The sequence below is a fragment of the Oncorhynchus nerka genome, linkage group LG12 (assembly GCF_034236695.1).
Source record: "Oncorhynchus nerka isolate Pitt River linkage group LG12, Oner_Uvic_2.0, whole genome shotgun sequence".
Lineage (NCBI taxonomy): Eukaryota > Metazoa > Chordata > Actinopteri > Salmoniformes > Salmonidae > Oncorhynchus > Oncorhynchus nerka.
In genome coordinates, this window is record NC_088407.1 from 59,199,477 (window position 1) to 59,217,793 (window position 18,317).

An 18,317-nucleotide genomic window follows, 5' to 3' on the forward strand; every position below is an offset into this window, starting at 1 on the left:
AGAACATAACTGGACTGCAATGGAATCCTAACCCATAGCATCCAGCACCTATCTATCTGTGGAGAAATAACGACAAAGTAACACCTATAAATAGGCAGGCCCAACATCCAGTGGGACAGCCTAGAGGAGAAAAATGCTCTCATATAATCCAGCCGTGGATATAATCTAACAGACTCCAAAGATAACCATCCGCCACAGTGTCCCCCTGTCTGACCCGCCTAAAGGGTGTTGAAGGGGGTGGGACAAATAAGGATCTCAGTTTGCTAACTCAACATGACGGGACCCCACTGGATTGACACCTGTTACACACCATGACCCTAAAAGGAGAGAGCTGAGCCAATCAGGGCTCAGCATAGCAGACGGAGGCCAGTCAGACAGCCAGCTCGGAGGAAGGACAGGACTGTCATTACCCTCAGCTGTTCACCATGTTTAGGGGCTCAGCCCACATACCAACAGCAGCCTGGTTCACTGACATATACAGTGTTCTACTGACTGGTGGACTAAAGCCACTCTCATTCATCTCCTTAAGAAGGCCCACAAATCTGTTGTTTTGCCACCATGCATGCAAGGAAGGCCCTCATATTGCCGTGGTATAAGTGTCTCATACCAGCCAGTGGATTTTATATCATGTGTCTGCTCCCTCAGACACCCATTGACTACTCCACCCACACCAAATGTGTGTCAATAAAAACACTGTGACACATCTGCTCTATATTTTTTAGAGATAATTGCATTAAGTTCAATTTCAGTAAATGTCAGAATTGCTTTTCAGTTCTCTCACAAACTCTGTCCTTAAAACAACATCATGAAACTACATTTACAATGACCAATGCAGCTTTTTGTGTGATCTCAAAAATAATGATTGATCAGAACCTTTATTTTAATCATGTCTTATCAACAGTTTTCAGAATTCTTTGAAAATTCGAATGTAATTTCAAAATGAACTCTTTATCATTGTGTAAAAAAACATGTAAAATAAAAGCTAACCTACAGTGTACAAAACATGAAGAAAACCTGACCAGGTGAATCCAGGTGAAAGCTATGACCCCTTAATGATGTCACTTCTTAAATCCACTTCAATCAGTGTAGATGAAGGGGAGGAGACAGGTTAAATAAGGATTTTTAACCTTGAGACAATTGAGACATGGATTGTGTATTATTATTTGACCCTGCTGGTCTCATCTATGAACATTTAAACATCTTGGCCATGTTCTGTTATAATCTACACCCGACACAGCCAGAAGAGGACTGGCCACCCCTCATAGCCTGGTACCTCTCTAGGTTTCTTTCTAGGTTCTTGCCTTTCTAGGGAGTTTTTCCTAGCCACCGTGCTTCTACACCTGCATTGCTTGCTGTCTGGGGTTTTAGGCTGGGTTTCTGTACAGCACTTTGTGACATTAGCTGATGTAAGAAGGGCTTTATAAATAAATTTGATTTGTATGTGTGCCATTCAGAGGCTGAATGGGAAAGACAAAATATTGCCTTTGAACGAGGTATGGTAGTAGGTACCAGGTGCACCGGTTTGAGTGTGTCCAGAACTGCAACGCTGCTGGGTTTTTCACGATCAACAGTTTTCTGTGTGTATCAAGAATGGTCCACCACCCAAAGGACATCCAGCCAACTTGACACAACTGTGGGAAGCATCAGAATCAACGTGGGCCAGCATCCCTGTGGAACGCTTTCAACACCTTGTAGAGTCCATGCCCTGACGAATTGAGTCTGTTCTGAGTGCAAAAGGGGATGCAACTCAATATTATGAAGATGTTCCTAATGTTTTGTCCACTCAGGGTATATGAAGTATTTTAATGAAGAAGACAATTTAAACTGACTTAACAACATGGCCTGACATTAATAAGAATACCATTATAACACCCAGACATATATATATATTTTTTAGAACATTCACTTTTTTCTAGAACATTCCCTTTTCACTTCTCTCATTTTATTTCTAAAGCAGATCAGTCTAGCATTTTTCAGGAAGTATCTCATCATTTTGAGGAGTCTCATCCCACCTGCTCACATACATTTACTTCTAATGTTGTTTTCTTTTTTCTAGCTGCTCTTATTTGGACTTATGTGAACTCCAGGCTCCGCCCCTGATCCCCAGACCTGCTCTTATTTAAGGGGTCCTCTCACTCTCGCCCTTTGTCCCAGTGGAAGCATCAGTCTTGCAATACAACTTGGTGAGTGCATATTACTTGCATATTATTACTACTTATTTCTATGGAAAACATCCAACTTTGTCGGGACTGGGAGTCCACTTTTTGGTTATTTGAGTACATCTTGACCTGGCACTGACCAGACAGAGCTGGTCTCTGACATTGGATGTAGTTTTTTACCAGGATGAATTCTTTGTAGCTTTATTGAGGAATGAACTAGAAGTACACTTTAAACTGAAGTCACTGCTTATTGGAATGAATCGATGGTATTGCTCCAAAATAATAAGCAACATTCTATTCAGAGATTTGTGAATGATACATTACTTATCATGAGCTGATTGTGCAGGTAAGGAGGGTGCAGGTACTTATTGTGTAATAACTTAGTAAACACTTACCGGTACACTGATTAATGCTGGTCTGGTCAAGGAACAATAAATGTCTAATAAATGAAGCCATTATAGGGAGATGGGGTAAGGAGCCATGCTGTAAACAGAGGTGTTACAATGTGCCAACAGCTGCTCTCTGGGTTGGCTCCAACTCTCCCATGCCTGAAATAGCTCCAGATAGGTGTCCATGGAGGTCAATGTGGCACAATGTCTAAGCTGTGTTTGTAGCAGCCAGGGTGTTGAGCTTAAAATAGATAGCTTGTCTTGCCTGCTGTTGCCAATGATATGGCCCTTTTTGGAGCTACCTCTATGGCCCTAAAATGTCCTAAGAACCATCATGACAGCTGAGATACAGTATCGGTAGGGGCACAACTTTCACTGGGGATGGGGGGGGGCATGCCCCACACCACATTCTGGAATTGCATTTTTGCCGCCCCCCCAGTTGTATCATTGGAATGTGATGCAAAACAAACGCATCTCTGTGCTTTAGGATCATGCGGACACCTCCGAACGGTCGGGTAGGCTGTTTGCAGTGTTCATCCGACTAAAAATATTTATTATAACTTCTAAAACCAAAGTTGCGCCCATGAGTATCAGTAACTTCACAACATGCTTGTATATACATTTTTTTAAAGCATACATTGGCTAGGATTCTATAGATAGCTGCTATTTTAAATACAAGGAATTGACAACATTTTCAAAATACATTTTAGTCATTCATCAGATCTTCTTCCAGAGCGACTTACAGGAGCAATTGGGGTAAAGTGCCTTGCTCAAGGACAAATGTAAAGATTTTTCACCTAGTTGGCTCAGGGATTTGAACCAGCCCAATGCACTTAACCACTACGCTACCTGCCACCAAAATAGTTACAAGACAAGTTGTAAAAATTGCACTGCAGTAGTAAAAATAAATACAACTATATTAACCAGTGTATGAAAGAGAGAGCAGTATATTATCTTCCAAAAGACCGGATATTGAAAAACCTGGATTTGCATGGAGACATTTTCCATGTCAATACAGTAATAAATTGTCTATGGTTGTGAACAAAAACCAGTTAGGAAAGACTGCTTGAAATGCAATCAATGGTTGGGAGGGGGGGTTACAGCTGTTTCCACCACTCATTCCCAACCCTATATCTCTCTGTCACCCACAGACCATACCAGTAAAGCCTAACCATGTGTGACGATGACGAGACTACCGCCCTTGTGTGTGACAATGGCTCTGGCTTGGTCAAGGCTGGATTTGCCGGAGATGACGCTCCCCGTGCTGTCTTCCCTTCCATTGTGGGAAGGCCCCGCCACCAGGTATTGTACTTAGGAAAAACTACCACGACGTAACTGGGGCTGGTATAGATTATGTCATTGTACAGACACAGATTGTTAGGGGAGGGGTGTCAAACTGTGTCAAAAAAGAGTGCAGTATGTTGCTGTGCCATCTGTCATGTAGGCTCTGATGATTATAGTGTAATTCCTAAACTCTCTTTTCTCTTCTCAGGGTGTGATGGTGGGTATGGGTCAGAAGGACAGTTACGTAGGTGATGAGGCTCAGAGCAAGAGGGGTATCCTGACTCTGAAGTACCCCATCGAGCATGGCATCATCACTAACTGGGACGATATGGAGAAGGTGGGTCCTAGATTACAACATCTCGCACTGACATCAGAGTCTTGGTATTGATTTTGGCACAAGACTAGAAGTAAATACATGCAGCATAACAACATAATAAACAGAGAACTTCAACTCTCTCGTATTCTTGCAGATCTGGCACCACACCTTCTACAATGAGCTGCGTGTTGCCCCTGAGGAGCACCCCACCCTGCTGACAGAGGCTCCCCTGAACCCCAAGGCCAACCGAGAGAAGATGACCCAGGTACTTGTAACTCCTTTATTCCCCCATTTCAAATCCAGGTTATCTGTTAGAAGCAATGCTATGGTTAACCGTCAAGCAAACTTCGGAAATATCTCCCTTATTCTTGTGTTATAGATCATGTTTGAGACCTTCAACGTTCCCGCTATGTATGTGGCCATCCAGGCTGTCCTGTCCTTGTACGCCTCTGGTCGTACCACAGGTCAGTATTCCAGGACACTGCCTCTTATATGTACCAATATCAACCATGGGTAGTTGCTATATTACTGATACAATATGTAGTTTGCTGTCACACATTAGTGGTCAATATGACAACAGGAGACAACTCAAATCAAGTTGATGCACATGTTACAATATGTTGAATAAGTGTGATGTTTAGTTGTCAGAGACAGCTAGATGAATTGTGCCCTGGTTGTCAAAGGACATGTTAAACACTGTTTAGAAGGGTATGTGGCACACCTGCCATTGATGTCAGCGGCATTGTTAGTTTATGATGTGACAAATGCTTGGAATTAATCCCATATGACAACTGGCCATTCCTCTGTCAGTCGTGTCTGTCTGACTCACTAATGTGCCTTGTCTGCTCCCTATAGGCATTGTGCTGGACTCTGGTGATGGTGTGACCCACAACGTCCCCATCTATGAGGGTTATGCTCTTCCCCATGCCATCATGCGTCTGGATCTGGCTGGTCGTGATCTGACTGACTACCTGATGAAGATCCTGACGGAGCGTGGCTACTCTTTCGTGACCACCGGTAAGGATGTGTAGGAGAGCTAACTGTCAACGAGGTTATGCCTCATTTTTTAGATTATTGTAATTTCTGTGTGATGACAGCGATCTCTTGATGTGCAGTTGTGTGAAAGTTCTTCATGTCATCCTGTAAACTTGCCTCCCTCAGCTGAGCGTGAGATTGTGCGTGACATCAAGGAGAAGCTGTGCTATGTCGCCCTGGACTTCGAAAATGAGATGGCCACTGCTGCCTCCTCCTCCTCCCTGGAGAAGAGCTACGAGCTGCCCGACGGTCAGGTCATTACCATTGGTAATGAGCGTTTCCGTTGCCCAGAGACCCTCTTCCAGCCTTCCTTCATTGGTGAGGCATGCTTATGCATTATACGTTATGGTTGCATTACAAAATGCTATTACTACAACAACAAAATTGTGTGTTCTGTGTCAATTAATGGACGTCTGTAATATCTTCTATCAGGTATGGAGTCCGCTGGTATCCATGAGACCGCCTACAACAGCATCATGAAGTGTGACATTGACATCCGTAAGGACCTGTATGCCAACAATGTGCTGTCTGGTGGTACCACCATGTACCCTGGTATTGCTGACCGTATGCAGAAGGAAATCACAGCGCTGGCCCCCAGCACCATGAAGATCAAGGTGAGGGACAATTCCACCATATTTACCTTCTGGATGTCAACCATCAAGTTAATTGAAATGTTCAGGTATGCATTTGCAGTGAGTCTACGTGAAACTAAGCAATTCTCTGTACTATGTTCATCTTCTAGATCATTGCTCCCCCTGAGCGTAAGTACTCTGTCTGGATCGGTGGCTCCATCCTGGCTTCCCTATCCACCTTCCAGGCCATGTGGATCAGCAAGCAGGAGTACGATGAGGCAGGCCCCTCCATTGTTCACAGAAAGTGCTTCTAAACAGTCAACCCTCTTCACCCATACATTTGTAATGTGTCATTTACTGTATATACATGTTGTAATAAAATTAGATCCTTGTAACAACGCATTTGTTTTGACTCTTTTCTGCATTGTAGGGTGGCAGGTAGCCTAGCGGGAGAGTGTTGGGCCAGTAATTGAAAGGTTGCTGGATCTAATCCCCGAGCCAACTAGGTGAAAAATCTGTCAATATTCCCTTGAGCAAGGCACTTAACCTACATAAATTGATCAAGAGTATCTGCTAAATGACTCAAATGTAATTATGATATAGGCCTATTAAGATGCCATAGACCAACTTGTAGATCTATCTTTTATTCAAATGTAAAAGCATATAGAAGTATTTAATTTAAAACGTGAATATACATTTTTTACAGTATTGTTGGTATTCATATTTTACTTGCCATTAGATCATATTAGATATGTCATATTTCTGGCCCAGTTTCTAAACTTTACAGTAGCCTATCTTGAGTCTAGCATTCAAGCTGTTTTTAAATAGCATAATTTGGACAATCTACTATTTTAGGGATATTCAATGCACAGTCTGAGACTGGTATAGGTACAGTAGCTGCTCAACAGGCACTTGTAAAGGCATCTGCATTTCCTTTGTGTGGGTCTTGATATTTGAACCCATTCTAGCCAATCAGAGCGCAATATGTAGAAGCGCTGCCGTTTGAAAGATTAGAAAAAATATTTTAGGGAAACATAGTCTGCAAGCAATGTAGCTAGCTAGGGCAATTAGATAAAAACAAGAGAATAGTCATATCGTTTTCGACACATGTATTCAAGTAAATAGTATAATATAGATTTAGGCATACTGTACTATAAATTAGCTAGTACAGCTATGATAATCGTTATTGAGCTAGCTAACTTTCTAACGTTAGCTACAGCATGCTAGCTAACTGTTGCTAACAGTGGCGAACGTGGGCTTGCTACACAATAATGATAGCGCCTAACAGGGTTGATTCTGCTGGGACTGGATAGTTTGCACCGCGGTTGTTTTTATTTGAATGGTCGACCTAGCTAGTTGCAGGTTGTGTCGAAGGATTTGGTTTGTCAAATTAACGTTAGATGGATTGTTTTGAATGAGAAGAAGCGCGTACGCAGAGTTGTTGCTGATTGAAAGGAAGGGAAGTGCGGACGTGGGATAGTTAGCTAGGCACTTTTAGCTAGCTGTTATGCTAACGTTAGAGAAGGATACGCATAGATGATCTGCTAGTTGGCTAGGTAAATCGGTAGCCGTGTTGAACATTTTAAGAAGGCACATTGGAAGTCATTGTTAAAGTGAAATATGAAGATCATTGAAAGAAATGTGATGCGTCTGGCTGTTGTGCAACACCTTCGTGCTGCTTATGGGATAAAGACGAAGAATTGGAATAAAAACAAAGCTCACACCAGCTGCAAGTTGACAGTTAGCTATTCGGTAAGTCTGTTTTGTTTCGTTTGCAAGCTAGATTAGTCAGCTAGATAAGTTCCTCGTTTGTGAAACATCCTGCCTGACTAATATGCATCATTCGGTTTACTTTCACCAACGTAGCCCCCATGACTCACAGTTCCATTACATGACACAAGTCATTGTATGAAGGCGTCTTCTGAAGTTAGTTTTTTTTCTACGATCCCCTGAACATTAACATTCATCGCAGTTTTGGAAGAAAAATGACCTTTAATATCAGCGAGAAATATATTATATGTATATATATTTTTTTAGCAAGGTTAAATTGATACACATCTTGTTAGTGTTCCCACACATTACATTGCAAGTTTATGGAAAACAAGATGCAACCACCTGTGCTAATGAGCTATCTAGCATCCTCTGAACACCTGTGTAAGCGTAATGTTACAGTAACTCTGGGAGTGAAACAGAAGTGTAGTTTTGTTGGATGGAGGCACCCACAACTGTATTTTTCTGTGCAAAACTGCTGCAGTACAGTAAGTGTATCTTTTTCATTTGAAAGATTATTCCAAGCTGATCAAAAATAACGGCCATATGTTTCGAAAGCCGTATTGCTAGTGATTTATAAAACACATCGTTCAGATTGTTGTTCATGTGAGGCAGTCAAATCAATCAAATCAAATTGTATTTGTCACATACACATGGTTAGCAGATGTTAATGCGAGTGTAGCGAAATGCTTGTGCTTCTAGTTCTGACAATGCAGTGATAACCAACAAGTAATCTAACTAACAATTCCAAAACTACTGTCTTATACACAGTGTAAGGGGATAAGGAATATGTACATAAGGATATATGAATGAGTGATGGTACAGAGCAGCATACAGTAGATGGTATCGAGTACAGTATATACATATGAGATGAGTATGTAGACAAAGTAAACAAAGTGGCATAGTTAAAGTGGCTAGTGATACATGTATTACATAAGGATGCAGTCGATGATGTAGAGTACAGTATATACGTATGCATATGAAATGAATAATGTAGGGTAAGTAACATTATATAAGGTAGCATTGTTTAAAGTGGCTAGTGATATATTTACATCATTTCCCATCAATTCCCATTATTAAAGTGGCTGGAGTTGGGTCAGTGTCAATGACAGTGTGTTGGCAGCAGCCACTCAATGTTAGTGGTGGCTGTTTAACAGTCTGATGGCCTTGAGATAGAAGCTGTTTTTCAGTCTCTCGGTCCCAGCTTTGATGCACCTGTACTGACCTCGCCTTCTGGATGATAGCGGGGTGAACAGGCAGTGGTTCGGGTGGTTGATGTCCTTGATGATCTTTATGGCCTTCCTGTAACATCGGGTGGTGTAGGTGTCCTGGAGGGCAGGTAGTTTGCCCCGGTGATGCGTTGTGCAGACCTCACTACCCTCTGGAGAGCCTTACGGTTGAGGGCGGAGCAGTTGCCGTACCAGGCGGTGATACAGCCCGCCAGGATGCTCTCGATTGTGCATCTGTAGAAGTTTGTGAGTGCTTTTGGTGACAAGCCGAATTTCTTCAGCCTCCTGAGGTTGAAGAGGCGCTGCTGCGCCTTCTTCACAACGCTGTCAGTGTGAGTGGACCAATTCAGTTTGTCTGTGATGTGTATGCCGAGGAACTTAAAACTTGCTACCCTCTCCACTACTGTTCCATCGATGTGGATAGGGGGTGTTCCCTCTGCTGTTTCCTGAAGTCCACAATCATCTCCTTAGTTTTGTTGACGTTGAGTGTGAGGTTATTTTCCTGACACCACACTCCGAGGGCCCTCACCTCCTCCCTGTAGGCCGTCTCGTCGTTGTTGGTAATCAAGCCTACCACTGTTGTGTCGTCCGCAAACTTGATGATTGAGTTGGAGGCGTGCGTGGCCACGCAGTCGTGGGTGAACAGGGAGTACAGGAGAGGGCTCAGAACGCACCCTTGTGGGGCCCCGTGTTGAGGATCAGCGGGGAGGAGATGTTGTTGCCTACCCTCACCACCTGGGGGCGGCCCGTCAGGAAGTCCAGTACCCAGTTGCACAGGGCGGGGTCGAGACCCAGGGTCTCGAGCTTGATGACGAGCTTGGAGGGTACTATGGTGTTGAATGCCGAGCTGTAGTCGATGAACAGCATTCTCACATAGGTATTCCTCTTGTCCAGGTGGGTTAGGGCAGTGTGCAGTGTGGTTGAGATTGCATCGTCTGTGGACCTATTTGGGCGGTAAGCAAATTGGAGTGGGTCTAGGGTGTCAGGTAGGGTGGAGGTGATATGGTCCTTGACTAGTCTCTCAAAGCACTTCATGATGACGGAAGTGAGTGCTACGGGGCGGTAGTCGTTTAGCTCGGTTACCTTAGCTTTCTTGGGAACAGGAACAATGGTGGCCCTCTTGAAGCATGTGGGAACAGCAGACTGGTATAGGGATTGATTGACTATGTCCGTAAACACACCGGCCAGCTGGTCTGCGCATGCTCTGAGGGCGCGGCTGGGGATGCCGTCTGGGCCTGCAGCCTTGCGAGGGTTAACACGTTTAAATGTCTTACTCACCTCAGCTGCAGTGAAGGAGAGACCGCATGTTTTCGTTGCAGGCCGTGTCAGTGGCACTGTATTGTCCTCAAAGCGGGCAAACAAGTTATTTAGTCTGCCTGGGAGCAAGACATCCTGGTCCGTGACTGGGCTGGGTTTCTTCTTGTAGTCCGTGATTGACTGTAGACCATGCCACAGTCGTGGGCCAGGCTACGGAACCCAAACCGGCTGCGCGCGTGCGCTATCGTGCATACATTAATTGTGCCCACCCCCCAAAAAAAACCTTTGAGTTCAGGAAAAATAACAAGATCTTCTACTACAATTAATCCACACATAAAACGGCCAAACGAATCGTTTATAGTCATCTCTCCTCCTTGCAGGCCTTTTCATCTTTGAACCTATATGGTGATTGGCATCTACACTTTTATCACAACGACCTGCAAAACATTTCGCCTTTCAATCACCCACGTGGGTATAACCAATGAGGAGTTGGCACGTGGGTACCTGCTTCTATAAACCAATGAGGAGATGGCTCGTGGGTACCTGCTTCTATAAACCAATGAGGAGATGGGAGATGCAGGACTTGCAGCACGATCTGTGTCAGAAATAGGAATGACTTCTATTTTAGCCATTGGCAACCGCTAACGCTTAGATGGATTTCAAAATGTATTTTGTGACGCAGACCAGACGGGCTGGTCAGCATATAATGATGGCTGAGAACTGTAGGAAGAAGGCAGAATTCTGCCTAGAATTGTCAAGAGTTAACTTTCACCCAACCCCATTTGTTAAGCATATCATTGTAATTCACTTTCATTGTTGGATTAATGTTAGTCTGTCTGCTAGCCCAAGATGTACTCTTACTGAGTGTAATGTTACCGTTACTCCTTAAGGTCCAAGGACCTTGTGTTATGTTCAGAGGTAGACTGACTCTGGCAGCCAAATACTCAATCTAAACGTGAATTGAATAAATGTTGTATTCGGCGCACGTGATTGGATTTGATTCTCAGTGTAATAGGTTTCTTTCTAGAAACACAAAGCACTTTACTTTCGTATCATGGCTGCGTGCGAACACTAACCCTATAAAGGTGTCTATCAATTTATCCTTTTGGGAAATTATTTCTCTCTGATATGAATGATAAGGTCCTTAATGCTTCCAAATCCCTACCACAAGCGATGCATGTTTATGTTCAACCCGAGCATCAGGGATCTTAAAAAAGGATCCCGTAAAGAATATGTCTTTGTCCAATGACTCTTATGTGTAATGAAATGGAACTACATGTCGTGATCAAGGGCTAGTCTGTCAGCCAGAACTGAGTTGGAGGTTCACTCCCCAACAAGTAATGGTGTTAGCTATGGCTAGTCCACCCCTTATCTAAAATGTATGTATTTAACTAGCTAAGTGAATTGTTCCTTGTCTCAAATGTGAGTCAAAAAATGACAATAGAAGACACATTTGGGTCAGTCTGTCCTGTTATAAGAAATTCCTAAAGAGGCATACATAATAGCACAGATTGTTTTATTGAGCTTGGTGATGAGAGAGTGGCTCAAGGAATGATTGCCTTTGGCAGGTAGACTAATTTGATTTAAAGCAATTGGTTTTGTCCATTTAACTCACACATTCTCTCAAATGTACTGGCAGGAAATCTATTAAATAAATTGCACAGGGCTGTGGTAGGCTATAGGCTGTTGTTTTTCAAAAGCACATTGAAGCACTTGTTTTCTAGTCTCTCCCTCTAAAATACTGAAGAGAACTGTTTGGCACTTGGCAGGCACAACATACAGCTAGCCTGTATTTGATCAGGTGATGAGTTATAAACTACCGCCTTGGGCAATGGAATGCGTAACCGTTCTAAACCAGTTGTCATTGCCTTCTGCTGAGTAGGGACGATTCACATGTAAAGTCTTGAGTGCCCTTTCACAGATATTTCTGTGGTGTGGTTTGATTGAAGGGATACCAAATTGAAGTTTATTAGTGAGTTAGGCCTATATAGGAGGATTAAACCAGGTGCCGTGCAAAGCCTTCCTTGTTGAAATCAAACATGAAGTGGAAATAATGACATTTGTTTTTGCAGGTGAAAGTGTTTGGTGTACCGCTGGAGAGCCTTCCGCAGTACAGTGTGGAGAATGGCAGTGTACCGTGGTAAGATAAACACCTGTCTTAGCTAGAACTTCTACTTCTTTTTAACTCAATATTTTGTTGTTCTCTATTTGTGTGTGTTAGTCAAATGATTTGTCCTTTTCATGGTCTGTTTCTCCCATCCCCTTGCTTTCCCAGTTTTCTCATGGATGCGTGCACAAGTCTGCTGGAACATGTGGATACAGAGGGTTTGTTCAGAAAGTCTGGTTCCATTGTCCGCCTGAAAGCACTCAGGGTGAGTGATGGCTGGAGCTTGACCCTGCTGCAGTTGACCTTGATATGAATAGGGAGGCCCTGGCTGCTGGGATAGTTAAACACAGGGCATCATTGTTTGTTTTTGTCTGGGTAGGCGAAGTTGGATAAGGGTGAGGAGTGCCTGTCCACTGCCCTGCCGTGTGATGTTGCTGGCCTGGTCAAGCAGTTCTTCAGGGAGCTACCCGATCCTGTTCTGCCCACAGAGCTGCATGATGCCTTCCTCAAGGCCCAGCAGCTGCCCACAGAGGAGGAGAGGACCTCTGCCACCCTGCTGCTGTCCTGTGTACTGCCTGACAGAAACATGAGCATCCTACATTACTTCTTCGCCTTCCTCCACAAAGTCTCTCAGAGGTACAATTTCACAAGTTTGTCTCGTAATTAAATAGTATATCTGTACCATTTTGAACTGGGGCAATCATTCTTTCCCACCCTGGTTTTGCTTCGTCTCAGAAGTGGTGTGAATAAGATGGACAGCAGTAACCTGTCTGTGATCCTGGCTCCCAACCTCCTGCACGCTGGAGACGGGGCAGACAAGATGAACGCCAGCACAGAGAAACGCCTCAAGCAACAGGCAGCCGTGGTCTACTGCCTTATAGAACATGCTCTGGATTTCGGTAACAGTTCAAGCTTTGTTATTGTAGTGTCACTAATCAACTGGGTATTAAATGTGATAGTTAAAAGTAAATGTCTATAGCTCACAGTTTCTAAATGTGTCTCTGTGGTAGGTGTGGTACCTCAGTTCATCATGGAGAAGATTCCAGCCATGCTGGGCTGCGAGGCTGCTGTTTTCTCCCCTACTCTAGATGGATTAGAGGAGTTAGACACAAACTCTGGGACCAAGAGGAGACACAGGCGCAGTTTAGGAGGTCAGATACACTGGAAAAACTGGGCAGGACATTGCTTGATGTAGAATACATTTATTCTGTATAGCATTTGGTCATTGAAATTATCCAGTGCTGTAGGCTTATCGCTTTCTCAGTAAAGCTCTATTGAATTTCCAAATCTGGAATGTTTTGTCTCGCATTTCAGATATGGTCAATGGAGCTCGGAATAAGTTAAAAACAAATAGAACACCCACATATACTCCCCAGTCAGACGGATATGGTAGGTATTTATTCAGGTTAGGTCACGCCTCCTGTCGTCAAATGAGAGCATACCCCCATAGCTCTAACACATATTCATCTCATCCAGTTTACAACAAGGAATCAGCTGCTTGACTTTCACAGAAATTAAGAAACTCTTCATTACAATTTGATCGCAGATTGTTTTCATTTGCTCATATGTAGTGAATGAGTAGCAATGCGGTCTGTCTTGTTAGCATTTTTTTCCTATTACGTTAAATTATTTGATCCTTGCCCAAATTGTCTTGCCTACTCTTTGCCTTGCCTACTCTTTGCCTGTGTGCTTGTCCATTGGCTTTAATATTCTCCATCAATGCAAATCCAGAATCCCCGCAAATTATTTCAGTTGACTCTGTTCTAAATCATTTTCATTGGGAAACTTGGGGAACATAAACCTAAATTCACTCATGATTTTCCCCAGTTTTTTCTTCAACTCCTGTGATAATTACTCCCAACTCCAAGAGAAAACTTCCTTTGGAATCTGGTCAAAGTTATGGCTCCAGCAAGAAACGGAGATCCATCAAAAAGAACCTTGTTTTAGAGTTACTACCTAATGCTCTGTTTGGTGGAAGCTCTACTCCTGTACCAGGTAACGCGGCCCTATATAATCAAAATGGGTGACGTAAAAAAAAATAAGAAGAAGAAGACTAAAAAGAGTGTGTGCTGAGTGTTCCCCTTCGTTCCTGTTGTTCAGGATACACGGACCCCAGTGCTTCGGAATCCCTGAACTCCTCCCAGAATGCATTGTCCTCAATTGGGAGGTCCAGCAGGCAGTGTGCCAGCTCTGCAAGGAGACAGAGCAAACGACTGAGTCACCGGCATGTTGTCAACCGGTACATACATGCATGTGGTTTATCAAAGGCTATTTCCCAATCCTATGTGGTAATGACGATGCATCCTGTTCCTGTATTCAAACTGATAACGATCTGAAACGCACTAACCTTCTTGAATATTTGTATGTAATTATGTATAATATGTCTAACTTGACAATGGTTGAAACGGTATGCTCACATGTTCTTGTCTGTTTTTCAGAGTGGAGTCAGGGAAAGCTGGTTGCTTCTCTCCCAAGGTCACCAAGAAAGAAAACGTTTGTAAGTCCCTGCGCCTGCGCTTCAGCCTGGGCAAGAGCAGCAGAGACCCTGTAAGTTTAGATCCCCATGTATGACCTCACACTGATTATATGGTCCTCAAATTGGAGGGAAAGCCTGCTCTCAATCCCAGCCTTGATGACCCCTGTTTGCCTATTGACTTTAATTGTACTAATCGAATATAAATAATGAACAGTTATGCATTAGGGTGCAATTGTAAGGTACAATTTAGCACGGAAGCACTTTCTAATATTTTTAGGTTTTATTTTTATCTTAAATCTTTGGATTAACTACTTACATTTTGTCTGTCGTTTTATGGCAGTTTTAGCGTATTCATGTTTAGTGTCAATAATGCATGGTGGGTTAATAAATTGAACGGAGACCATTTTAAGACATTATTATGAATTTTTCCAATAAGTCAAACATTATTGTTTACATGACGAGAATACCTTTATTTCTGCATGACTGTTCTGTAACATTTGATGGAATGTTTATACTGATTAACTAGTGAACCAAGATGTTTATACTCTCAATGCTAGGATATTAAATATTATTTTAGATTTGTGAAATCTTAACATTTTAAGACTTTTAAAACGTTTAATATATTAACCAAATATTATATTTACATAAACGGAACTGTAACCTGGTTTGGGTACGACAGTAATTTTATAGTGCGTCATAATGATGTATATTTGCAATTTAATAAAACATTGACCAAAACATTTCTTCAGAGTAACTTTTTACCATACTCCAAAGACGCTTAAATTCCAATCCATCAGTCATACATCTAAACAACGTTCTAGTGCACGGCTACATCTAGATGCTTCCATCCCAACAATGTCATTTCTCATTCCATGCTGGCGATTCAGAAAGAGGGTTCAGAGTCCATTGGTTGGCGACTTGCCACTCAAGAGAGCACCACCAGTTTTCGTTTCACCAAAGATGCCGAATTTAGCCCGACTGTATTGCGAAACAAGAGCTCGTCGAATGGTGAGTCCATATTTTAAAAACTAACATTCAAAATGTACTTTCATAATTAATGTGCTAAGAGTTAAAGTAATGCATGAAATGGGTCAGTGTTTGTGTTATACGTTGTCCCTTGAGGGAAGCGCTGTCTGCTACTGCCCACTGTACTCAACAGGCTCCAAGTTCTACAGTAAGTCAGAGGACAACCTGCTGACCCCCCAGTGTGACGACGGCAGTGCCTTCCGGACATCCTGGAACGGGGAGACCCCTGACGAGGGTCTTGTCTTGGGCGGGGGCTCCTTCACCGACACACCCATGAACATGTGCCTGAACAACAACTACTACTCTGAGCCTGCCATCGTGGTGGCCAAGCCCCCCATGGTGGCCAGCTTCCCCAAGAAGCTGTGCTGTGGCTCCAGCGCTGAGAGCCTGGAGAGTGAGGGCTCGTTCAGCCAGTCCCAGACCGGGCCCACTTTACTCAAGATCAAAAGAGCCTTCACTGAGTCACACCACAGTGCCCCCTCAGGAGAGGACAGGGCATCACACCCTGAGAACACTGAAACAGATTCAACTCCTTCTGAATCTTCAACACTCAAAGGTGCATCACCAAACAAAGAGAGTTCTAGCATGCCAACACCTCACAGGTGTCTGGCTGATGACCAGAACATCACATTTGGTCAGATCAAGTTTGTTCCTCTGTCTCCCTTGTCTATAGACAGCACCCTGTTTGAAGTCGGAAGGAGTAGCAGTCTGTCAGAGAAGGCCTGTGACCAGTCGCTGTGTGCTGGTGACAGCGGTGACAGATCCGTGGAGGGAGAGGCAGAGACTGTGGCTGACCAAGTGAACTGCAGTAGGCTGATCGATGCCCTGGACATCCAGAGCCCTGCTCACTTCACACGCAGCATGGCTGCTGGGGTCCAGACCACTCCATACAGAGCCTCCGGGCTGGAGTACTTTCAGGAGCTCAACACCCCTCTACCCCCCATGGGTACAGTATCTGTAATGGTAGATGTGGCTGTGGCATCCCCAGAGCCCAGTACCCATCCCCAGAGGCAGGAGCATCAGCAGGTGGAGCTTCCCTCCCCAGGCACCCTGGAGACCCGCAGGGTAAGGGTGGCAGACCACATCCAGCGCTTCAACAAGCTCGTCCTGTATTCACCTAAATCACAGGCCAAAGCAGTCAGGTCCCCTCTCAAGTTCCAGCGTACTCCTGTGCGCCAGTCTGTCCGCAGGATCAACTCTCTACTGGTGGACAGGAGGCCTGCAGTGGTTGGGAACACCTCTAGCCGGGCCCAGGACACCCCTACCCCTGTGGGGAAGGCTGTCAGCCTGGAGAGTGGCCTGTCTGCTGGGGCTCAGCTTCAGCCTTACCAGTGCCAGGCAGACAACCAGGGAGGCCCCCCAAATTACAAGGGCCGCTCCACAAAAACCCGCCCTCCTCCTGTCCCACCCAAGAAGACAGCCAGCATCATGCACAAGCCTAGGAATTGCGCTCTAGGCGACGTGACCAACAAGGTACAACCTAAGGCCAAAGGTGACACACCCATTAAGAACAGCCCAGGAGGTGAAGGTCAGAAGTCTGTGGTGCAGCAGGTGGCTGAGAGGGATGTGTGTTGCTACAGAGGCTCCCCCAGGAACCCCCTCAACGATGGCAGACTGCTGTCAGCCACCAAGCCCATAGACCTCTAGTCTGGTAGAACTGCTCCCTTTACTATGCAGGTCTCCCTATCTGGAAATAGACAGTCACCGTATGACTCCAAAACATTCCCCACTATGTTTTCAGGGTTTAATTTATTTTAATTTCTAGATGCTGTTCTCCGTGAGTTGTGTTTGGGGTGACTGATCTATGGCACCTTTTTTTACTCTTGTTGGTAAAAATGGAGTTTTGCAAATGCATATCAGTGTAATGGAATGAGTTTGTTTTGTAGTCTGTTCGACTAGTGTGAAAGCCAATGTTCAACGGTTGGGTGTATGGCTGGAAGTTTCCAGATTTTAGATTTGCTTTTACTTATCTTTTCATTGAGTTTGTCATTTGGTAAAGGTCTACAAAGCAAACTGTTTCCCCTAAAAAACATTTAATGTATTTTCTTTAAAAAATATATATTTTGCATTGGATTAAACATATGAACCGATCAAGGCACCTTTTGGGCAAATTTATTGATAAAACTTTTCAAGCGATATTGATTTAATTCACCTCTGCAGTTACAGTCCTAGTATTTCCAATATTTTCAGAAGTAGTGCATTACCATGTGAATTTTTGTTAAATAGAAAAATAAATCAAAACATTCAGAACACTTGTTTTTTTAGTTGGGAATAATTCATAATACTGTGTGCATTTCTCTGCACTAATGCTGCAATAGGAAATTGTATTATAATTTAAGGAAACAACACCTCGACATCACTACTGGTCCTTAGAGTTTCGTTCCACAAGGGGGTGTACTATAGTCACTTGTTTGGGCAGCTGCAATGTAGCACGGGTACTGTATGTAATTTGTCACTAGTCAGTGGCAAAACTTGACTATAGGACCTAGGACTTCAGACTGACAAATATCTTTCAGTTTACGTTGTATCAAATCAAGAAAATAGCATCGCTTAATACGCCCGACATATCTTCTGTAGTCCGACCGTTCTCGTCAAGGAAGAGCCATGCTTTTTGATGACGTTATGAATTAATCAAACAGACCTGGCTGTGCTTCGGGCTGCCGCGCACACAGAGACCACTGGCAATTGACACGTATG

General features: G+C 43.7%; 2 protein-coding genes across 5 annotated transcripts; both read left to right on the forward strand.

Moving 5' to 3' along the window:
- Positions 1-2,094: 2,094 nt before the first annotated feature.
- Positions 2,095-6,155, forward strand: LOC115138467 (actin, alpha cardiac muscle-like). Its single transcript, XM_029675335.2, has 9 exons — positions 2,095-2,183; positions 3,700-3,850; positions 4,041-4,169; positions 4,303-4,413; positions 4,528-4,612; positions 5,004-5,165; positions 5,310-5,501; positions 5,616-5,797; positions 5,926-6,155. The coding sequence occupies exons 2-9, from the start codon at positions 3,722-3,724 to the stop codon at positions 6,067-6,069; spliced, it is 1,134 nt and encodes a 377-aa protein (XP_029531195.1). The 5' UTR covers positions 2,095-2,183; positions 3,700-3,721; the 3' UTR covers positions 6,070-6,155.
- Positions 6,156-6,760: 605 nt separating this feature from the next.
- LOC115138468 (rho GTPase-activating protein 11A-like) lies at positions 6,761-17,872 on the forward strand. Of its 4 annotated transcripts, XM_029675340.2 has the most exons (13): positions 6,761-7,507; positions 12,084-12,151; positions 12,287-12,383; positions 12,498-12,754; positions 12,854-13,017; positions 13,129-13,269; positions 13,433-13,507; positions 13,946-14,113; positions 14,219-14,357; positions 14,557-14,665; positions 15,482-15,602; positions 15,754-16,176; positions 16,294-17,872. In XM_029675340.2, exons 1-13 carry the CDS (start codon positions 7,376-7,378, stop codon positions 17,265-17,267), a joined length of 2,868 nt encoding a protein of 955 aa, XP_029531200.2. In that variant the 5' UTR covers positions 6,761-7,375; the 3' UTR covers positions 17,268-17,872. The 4 variants fall into 4 exon arrangements, with proteins under 4 accessions (XP_029531200.2, XP_029531196.2, XP_029531197.2 ...); XM_029675336.2 differs by having other exon boundaries at positions 15,754-17,872; XM_029675337.2 differs by having other exon boundaries at positions 12,857-13,017; positions 15,754-17,872.
- Positions 17,873-18,317: the final 445 nt, after the last annotated feature.